The 9,565-nt window shown below is 35.0% G+C and overlaps 1 protein-coding gene across 3 annotated transcripts in view; it reads right to left on the bottom strand.

Annotated features, from left to right (window-relative positions):
- LOC120623669 (gamma-tubulin complex component 2-like) overlaps window positions 1-9,135 on the bottom strand; it is a 41,337-nt gene extending 32,202 nt beyond the window's left edge. For 2 of the 3 annotated variants that reach the window (XM_039889836.1, XM_039889834.1), the window contains exons 1-11: window positions 9,030-9,135; window positions 8,785-8,952; window positions 8,466-8,625; window positions 7,616-7,802; window positions 6,678-6,973; window positions 6,092-6,220; window positions 4,867-5,040; window positions 4,382-4,559; window positions 3,047-3,335; window positions 1,869-1,984; window positions 1,084-1,255 (exon numbers count right to left, since the gene is read on the bottom strand). In XM_039889836.1, coding sequence (XP_039745770.1) covers window positions 1,084-1,255; window positions 1,869-1,984; window positions 3,047-3,335; window positions 4,382-4,559; window positions 4,867-5,040; window positions 6,092-6,220; window positions 6,678-6,973; window positions 7,616-7,802; window positions 8,466-8,625; window positions 8,785-8,952; window positions 9,030-9,100 — 1,940 coding nt within the window. In that variant the 5' untranslated portion in view covers window positions 9,101-9,135. The remainder of the gene's footprint in view (window positions 1-1,083; window positions 1,256-1,868; window positions 1,985-3,046; window positions 3,336-4,381; window positions 4,560-4,866; window positions 5,041-6,091; window positions 6,221-6,677; window positions 6,974-7,615; window positions 7,803-8,465; window positions 8,626-8,784; window positions 8,953-9,029) is intronic. The other variant, XM_039889835.1, reaches the window with a different exon arrangement.
- Between the last annotated feature and the right edge of the window lie 430 nt (window positions 9,136-9,565).

Below are 9,565 nucleotides of genomic sequence, written 5' to 3' on the forward strand. Positions count from 1 at the left end.
CAGATGATATAAAGTAAAGAAAATCTTCAGTACGCGCCATCAAAAACTTAAGTATAGGCATTGTAAGAGTTATAAAAAGCCTACGCTTAAGTTTTTTTTTTATGTTTATAGACGAGCGCTTGACTGCAATCACACTTGATGGTAAGCGATGATGCAGCCTAAGGTGGAGCGCACTTGCCTAGAAGATGCCTATTCACTCTTGATTTGAATGTACTCATGTTGTAAGAACTGGGGAAAATGGAAGCTGGATGGGCATTCCAGATCCTAGCGGTGCGGATCAGAAACGAAGATGCGAAGCGCTTCGTACGCGTCCGTATATCGACCACGTAAGGATGCAGATCCTTACGGTGTCTCGCGGTTCGGTGGTAAAAAGGCGAGAGGGGAATAAGATCAAATAGTTCTTGAGCACACTCTCCGAAATATATCCTATAGAATACCGAAAGGCAGGCAACCTTGCGACGATGTTCCAAACTCTTAAGTTTTTTATTGGCTATGTCACCAATAAGTATGACGGAATGACGGCTGATTGGCGCAGTGGGCAGCGACCCTGCTTTCAGAGTTCAAGGCCGTGGGTTCGATTCCCACAACTGGACAATATTTGTGTGATGAACATGAATGTTTTTCAGTGTCTGGGTGTTTACCTATATATTATAATTATTTATGTATATTATTCATAAAAATGATTTATCAGTTATCTTAGTACCCATAACACAAGCTACGCTTACTTTGGGACTAGATGGCGATTTGTGTATTGTCGTAGTATATTTATCATTTATTTATTATAACTGGAGATTTTATTCACTTTATATCATCTGCATACCCTGTGCATACCCTATATGCACGCCACTGCGTGTTCCACTACAGGGTACGGGTAGGTAATGGGTTTACATGATGTTGATGATGATGATGATGATGATGATGATGATGATGACGACGACGACGACGACGACGATGATGACGATGATGACGACGACGATGACGATGATGACGACGACGACGATGATGATGATGATGACGATGATGATGATGATGACGATGATGATGATAAGAGTATGTTTAAGAGCAGGGTAACTCGTTGCTTACCTGCATAACAGCCTCTCGACGTGTTTACAGAAGAACAGATGCCTGAATATCATCTGGTAGCACGCGATGGCCTTGTGGTTCAGTATCAAAGACACCGGCCATTTAACTTCCATACCGAACGAGAATGTCTCTATTCCGGTCAATGGTAAACAGTCTTTGTTCTGTTTGTACTCTAAAAAGAATTTAAAAAACATGTTAATAGATAAATAATAATGTATTCATGCTTAAGTGAGTTTTGCCTTTTTTTACTTTTTATAACTTAACAGATTTTGTTGGCACTGAGATAGAAACTTTGAATTCGTTTGTTTGAAATATTTTACAGCGTAAAAATTATGAAATTAAATATGCATCCTTCAATATTTTTTTTATAATTCTGTTACACGTTGAATAAATGGAGAGCGCAATGCTTGGAGTATCTCTACGTGATTAAATCAGGAATGTGTAGATCCCTAGAAGAACCATAGTTACAGACGTAGCTCAAAGAGTCGCGAAGCTAAAGTGGCTGTGGGCGGGGCAGGACACAGCACGGAGAACGAATAGAGGTTGGGGTCCCAACGTGTTGAAATGGTAAGAGCAGCGTTGGTAGACTTCCCACGAGGTGGAGGGATGACATCAAAAGAGTCGCAGGGAGTCGCTGGACCCAAGCGGCACAGTACCGTGGTATTTTGAACTCCCTATGTCCAGCAGTGGACGTCCATTGGTTGACATGATAATGAAAGGGGCAGCATCGTAAAAAACATCGCATCTAATTATTACATTTTTTGGAAATAAAAAAGGTGACAAACCGTTTTCTTCCTCAGTCTCGATGGAGAGAATTTTAAACATCTGGAACTGTAGGTCGTATGGCAGCAACTCTACTCTCATGTCTTCGTTGTAAGGATCGTGACTAGCAGCGGACAGCCTAAAATAAAGTCGATAATATTTGAACCATCATGAACCCCTTACAGGGCACAAGTGAATGTCACAGAATGAGAAGGGTTTAGGTCCATCACGCTGGCCAACTGCGGAGTGGTAAACTTTACACGACCTCGAGAACATTATGATATATTCTGAGGCATGCAAGTTTCCTTACGATGTTTTCCTTCACTGTTAAAGAAAGTGAACTGTAACTGTTAATAAAAATTACACATAAATCTGAGAAGTTGCAGGTGCCTGCCGGGGATCAAACTCGGTCCCCCGAAAGGAACCGCAGAAGCCTTGCCCAATAGGCTATCAACGCTACTGTATCACATTTACAGAACTCAAACTGATGCTATGAAGGTACAGCCTCAATGATTGACATCTGTTGGTGAGCAAATTCAAATCACTTCTTTACGAAGGTATAATTAACAGAGCACGGGCCGGAGCCAAGTGCAAAATCAGGGGAATCATGTCAAAAACTTTCGCACCAGGCGACATGTGTTTAATATAACGGCTTTTTGTAGGACTGTATATATAGACTTATGTATATTTAGCGTTTTAAGCCCTACGTGGAGAGTGTGAGGTATTACTCCTGTGGATGAAATAATTATAGGGATAGTTTTGGAGCTATTGATTTTCTACTGTGTTTTTATTTCTATGGCTAGATCTGTGTATTTTGAGATTTTATCGGTGTAGGTGGTGGTTAAATTATGGGTGTTACAGATTTATTATTAACTGACGACCCATGATAGCGTCATAAACTATATCAATATGTTATCGCATTAGATGAAGAATAGGTTATGTTACGAATAAGTAAAGTTGGTTCCTTAACAATTATTCATTTTAAAGTCAACATCTCCTAAAGATGAGAGAGTACATTGCCGAAGATCTGTTTTGTGTGGAGTATAAGGATTGAAGAAGTTATAAATTACACCACACAAATTCTCCTGCTTTTCGCGGAGTATAGAAAATTAAGCTTAATTTTCATAATATATCATGGAATTCCGCAAAGTAACGCCTGCTTATATCCAATATTTGATAAATTAATATAAAGTAGAGTTACCTCAGACAAAGGCCTAATAGCGACTCCAATTTTGATGGTATAATATCATCAATCTTTTTCGACAGCTCCTGTTCAGTGGCATCCATGAACTGTACTATGAAATCACCTTGACTCATGAGGAAATAGTTCTTAACAGATTTCAGTCGTCCCATGAGATCATACTCCTTTAATAAAAGCTCCAGTAAAGACTTGCTAGCGAATGCATACGCCTTTTGTATAATAGCACCGTAGTTTTGTTCTCTGAGTGAGTATTTTATTTCTTCTGTGTTTGGTTTTGCTATTGATTTACCTAGAACATACATATTAATGAGGCACTTTGGCGTTAATGTGAATAAACTATTTTTTTAATGAATCATTTACAGGAAGACACTATGCCCTTCTATCTCTCGATATTGTAAAAATACTTAGGGAAATTATGAACAAAATAACCAAAATATTCCCATAAATTATATCTATTCATTGAAAACATCTACTTATATGATAAAATACTGAACTAGGTTCAGTGCTATTTTTTATTAACTAGACTTTATGTATTGAGAATGTTAAGTCTCACCATGTTCTATTATTCTGCGAGATATATTTGATTTCTAGTTTGCTCCAGAAATGGTTAGGTATTTCGATTTTATGACCGATACTAAATTCAAGAAATTGCAATTCTCTACAAACGTGTCGTAGGAGAGTATTTGAAGAATTTGTTCCAGGTATTACTATTACCATAGCCTGCCAAACTGCATTGGACGAGCTTAGGCGTCTAAACTCTATGCGATATCTCCCATATACAACGTGTAAATGAAAACCGAAATAATACTAGGCTTCGGAGGTCTTATGTACTGTCTCTGAGACTTGTCTGTGAAACCGAAAACCTAATAGTTTTTTTTAAATTAACCACTGCCATAGTTTTTACTGAAGGAAATCAAATACAGCCCTGACATCACATGCAAAATTAAAATCACGTGACTCCTGTCACTTTATTAGGTACTCATCGCGTAGCGTAGGTACTATGCGCGTGTCGGTTTTTTATCTTCAAAAGAGTTGTAAGTAGACAAAGTATGCCCAAGTACGTCGATTTCACTTCCAATCGATTTTCAATAGGTAACTCATATTTGTCTATGATTCTTGCCACGAGGTGTCGTATGGATTTAAGGTTATTAAAAAATACTGAATCTTTATTTTTATTCACCTGTCAAGTGTCAGTTTTCTAAACATAACTGTTTTATTTTGTTTAATGAAAGTCGGCATAAGCTTCTCCACTTGTTCAAAACATAAAATAAAATCTAACTTATGTATTAATAAGAAATCAGCTAATATTGAATACGAGAAACAAACAAAACTTACCACATTGGCTTATAACATTCAAATATTTCCCAGTTCTAAGTATGATATCGGTAAATTTGTCTAGAAACTTCGGGACCCGATCCCTCTGTACGCTGTAGCGTTTCTCCCAATAGTCGGCCGAATAGTCCACAGGCAATTCTTCTTTGTTAATGAGTTCATTATCTTCTATCATGAATTCCTTAAAACACATAAAGCATTAATTAATTTTACATTTTTTTAAAATATATAGACCAGCACTTGACTGCATTCACACCTGATGGTTAGTGATGCCTAGAATATTCCTTCACTGTTGATTTAAATGCAAAGTATGGGTATCGGGGAAAACCGAAGGTGTTTCTCGTGCTACCGTTCTTTAATAATAAGTTAGATTCTAATAATAAGTTTTGTCACCAAAAGCAACTAGTAGCTTACTAGAACTACACTAAAATTGAGCTATTGGCTCAAATAAAAAATAGCTTTGATACACTTGAAAACTTATTTGTTACCTGAAAAGGATCTACAATAGTCCCCTTATGTATCCACTGGTCCAAAATGTTAAGATACGGCCGACAAGCTCTCTCGGTCAGGAATAAAGATATTTCCTGTGCACGCGCATCGCCCATCAAGATACTGGTCTTTTCGTGCAAGACTGTTAATACTGCACCACCTCTTAGCTCACTCTGAAATTAATAAATTCATACATAAGAGAGAATCGAAATCTGGGTAGGCCCGTTAGACTGTCGGTCATGGATATCACTACTTATATGATAATATTCTTTAACAGCGTTAGAACTCAGAAGAAAGAAATGAAGAAGCGTAGTGGGTGTATGCTCTATCACTATGAGAGAGGGTACCTGTATCCATTGCATTGGACATTAATTAATTATGACGAAAGGGTTAACTTAATAACAAATGAAGGCTGCAATATAACATCTATATATATAACGAAAATAAAAGTATAAAGATTAAACTAGACAAAATTAGAAGAAATTTTTAAATTTAATATGAAATAAATATCATTAAACCAACTTGAATACCGCTGGGTCTGCAATAATGACATTCGTATGGAAAAAGAAATGATAAATTAAATTCGCAGTTTCTTTTAAAGGGACCAAATGGAATGGGGACAGGATTTGAATATTTTAGTATTGCCAGGCTGGCTTACCTACCCTCAGTCGTTTTTATTTCTTTCGAAGATAGTAGCCACAAAAACAAACTAATAATCAATAGCTGACATCAATACAAAGTACCATTATTTATAATCAAAATAGTCTAAAGTGTCAGGTTTCAAAGTTATCCAATTTTTGCTGGTGGTATGTAGTTTTTAATGTACTTTTTAATTTAGGCAAATTTAACTTGCTTTACCAGTGAAACAAGAATTTCTTGTGGAATTGTATTTGTGCGAGTTCTTGCGTTCTTGAAGGCGTGTAAAGTCTACAAATCCGCAAATGGCCAGCGTAATGGACTACAACCCTCCTGATTCTGAGAGACCCCTAGCACCCTATGAATAATTATTTTAATTCATACCATCGATTGAATAATATATTTAATTATGTTTCATGCGTAACCGCTATTTTCAACAAATATAAAAAAGTAGGTAAATCCAATATTATTTAAACCCCTTTAAAAAAAAAAAAGTGCCCGAAAAGTTAACTAATATTATGCTTATAAAAAACATTTTAATGAGCTACGAAAATTATGAGGAGAAAATTGTTTTCGTGCTTTTATTACCTTCCCAATGCTGGTAACAATGGCAGCTAAGACTTGCATGGTGCGCATGGTAGGCAAGACAAAATACCAGAGCTTCTGCAGTGTTAAGTTCTCAGACATGTGCTCTGTCTCTAGTTGAGCTATCATTGTCTGAAACCAGAGATAATACATGTCAGCAATATAAATAAGAATAATAACATAGAAATAAGAAATAATGGTTTGTATCTGTCATGTCTACACAAAATTCTATCTTTATTTACGGGATACAGAGTGAGAAGGACAGGACTACTTTTAGCTGTGTACTTCTAACTGTAAATTTAGTTTCGTACAATTTAGTACAACAGAATCTGTACCAATTTTACACATGTCTTTCTTATGTTAAAAATATACATACATTATTTATACTCATCATTATATTACTATTATACATTATTTATATATCATTATTTTAACTCTTGCTAGGATCTAGGATTTTAGAACAAATAAATATTTTTCCAATTCTAGCAAACCGTGTTGCTATTTCAACAAACATCATTTCAAATTATAAATGATAAATCAATTTTGACTCCTTTCTCAAAGTATAAAAAAAATAACTGAAAACACTTACATAATAATCCTTTAACAAGACCTCTATAGCACCAACCAATGCATGCAGCACCTGACCAGACCACATATCACAACTCTCTATAAACCTCCTCACTATGGAATAATTTGATGCAAGTGGCAACATCTCTTGTACTATCTGTTTAAGTGCATCATCTAATTCATCTGAGATAAGGAATGTTCGCTGATCATATGTGTCCTTAACTGGCTGGTGAACTATAAAGTTGCCAGGAATTCCAGAAAAGATATACAAGAGTTCATCGATAATTATATTTTCTTGAGACAGTACTGGAATTCCGGCTAAAAAAAATTTTAAGTGTTTATTAAACTGCATGTGATCTTATTGTTTCTTAATTCAATATCAATATGTTATTGACTTGTAAGTGGGTCTACAATGGGCATTTGCTAGAGGGTGCAAAAGTTTATTAAATCCACATTGCTTATTTACACTGCATGGTTAATTTCTAAGCGAAAAGTGTTTGAATGCTTAATTTACACTGCATGGTTAATTTGGTTAATTTTAAAATTTTGATGTAAAAGTGGTTACCATGCATTACCGGTCAATTTTGAAATAAAAGCTCTAATTTGATGACCAGTTTGTTTCAGAATAAGCTGAACTCTGATGGACCAGGGAAGTTGTCAAAATCATCTCTTGTTATATAAACTACAAGCAAAACTTTGATGTCATAAAACAATAGCAATTAGCAATCCACCAAAATCCAAGCTAGTTTAAGGTATTTATAATCTAAGCAAACCCTAGATTTTAAGAAACTTACAAAAGATATACTTAATCTTCCATAGTTTCCAAGTTCCTGATTTTTTACTAACAACCAAGCTATTTTTACAGAGACAAATTTACTTAATACAAAATACATACATACTTTGACCATTATTATCTCACAGTTCCAACCAGTTATGTAAGAAAAAAAATGTTGTTATTACCTAAAGAAGAAATGATAGGTAATTGCTCCTTAGGGAAATCCCATGACATAGCTGGATGGTCTTTGTGCCAGTTGGGCAGATCTAGATTTTTGTACCAGTTGGGAAGTGTTTTGACCTCTTTCTCTTCAAAAGACTTCATGACCAATTTCTTACTCTCATCTACAGCTTTAAGTAGTTTGTCTTTAATCTGTAACATGGCATCTTCTCACTATACTGATAATGCTAAGATTATTTTATGAATATTTTATGATTATGAAGCAGCGGTTGTTAAGTAATTAAAAAATATATATCTCTTCTTCTCATTGCTCTATTCGAAAATTGTGTAGGGTGGGCACAACATAGTGGAATGTAAGTACTCCTATTATGAGATTTTTTTAAACAATTGAGAATAATTCATTAACTATATTTTAACTGTTCCACTGTTAAAAGGCCTATCTAATACAATTTGGCATTTAGAGATTAGATGTTCACCTATTTCAATGTGGATTTTATAACTCAGCTGGACATCTTACCATGCTCTCTCATGGGGTCACAATCATCTGAATTTCATTGCATTAGGTGTACAAATGTAAATAAACCTGATTGGTTTTGTTACACGAAAATAAGTGTAAATTGGTTTGTTATTATATCATGTAAATTTAGATTGTATATTTTTTTAATAAAAAATCATTAACTCGTCTGGACCAGACATTTTGTTGGTTTTGCCCTAAAACAATCCTAGGGCCTAAGAAATTACTAATAGACTAGCAAGGCAAACCTTTTCTTATTTAAACAAACAAGTTAATATCATAAACATACAATTGTGTTGTGAAGTTTAAAGACTTCAGTTATCAAAATTCTCTCAACTCACTGAGAAACATAATACCTGGGGAAGATCCTCTTTGGTAATTTGGTGCTTATTGTCACCCAAAACAGGCTTTGGAGCCACTTTAGGCTTAGAGATTTTCAACCTCTTTTCTTCGTGAACTAATTTATAAAATAGATAAATTAGGTCCGGCAAATAGTCAGTGCTGAAAATAAAATAAACTCATATAAAAGTAGTGCCATAGTGATAGTAAAAAATCGTCTTTTATATTTTTGTTTTGTGCATTCTTATAGTAAAATTTGTTACAACAATTTACAATTGGAATAATCGCGGGAAATTTTATACCAATTCATATAACACTTACTTGCGGTTTCTCATCTCCTCATACTTTTTCAAAAATGCTTTCGCGTTGGATGCCTTTAGTGCCAATCGTTGTGCGTATTCATTTACTTGCTTGGAAGAGAGATTACTGTTGCCGTAATTAGGATCGTTTTGAAGATGGTCCAGTACAATATCAGCTTCTAAATTACATCTGGAATTTTATTAATTTAAGTCAACAAACAAGTACTTTTAAACTGTAGAATTGAGTTAGCCAAACGAAAGAAGTACCCTAAAGCATCTAGAAGCTCCTTTATGGTGCTTTGCATTTTTGCCTCGGGTATTATCCAATTTTGAAACATTTAAAATAAATTTTAACAAAACCCTATGCGCTTCATGAATGTTTTGTAAATTTGATTTTTGATTGACAAATGACAATTGACAATTCCCAATTGACATTGACAGCGGTTCGAGACTACACCACAGATTAATATGACACTACGTAGTCTTCACCAAGGTTCACGCTAGGCTTCACGCATGCTAATTTAACTTTTGAAACTGTGAATGATAACGGTTGACAGTAAAGTTTTGACGTATGGTAGGTTTCTAAAAACAATAAATTATTTTGGCACTACTAAAAGCCATAAATCAAAAGAAGAAGAAGAAGAACAATGAATTCACAATAATTGGATTACTCTTCAACTACTACGTATAGCTATAGCTAGTGTCCTGTGCCCGAATTTGCTACCATTAGGTTACGCGGATATACTATATTTTAAGTGTCCCCTTAACTGCAGCTTTAAACAATCGTATAGTTTGTGCTCTCG

Source organism: Pararge aegeria, chromosome 5 (assembly GCF_905163445.1).
Source record: "Pararge aegeria chromosome 5, ilParAegt1.1, whole genome shotgun sequence".
In the NCBI taxonomy this organism is placed as follows: Eukaryota; Metazoa; Arthropoda; class Insecta; order Lepidoptera; family Nymphalidae; genus Pararge; species Pararge aegeria.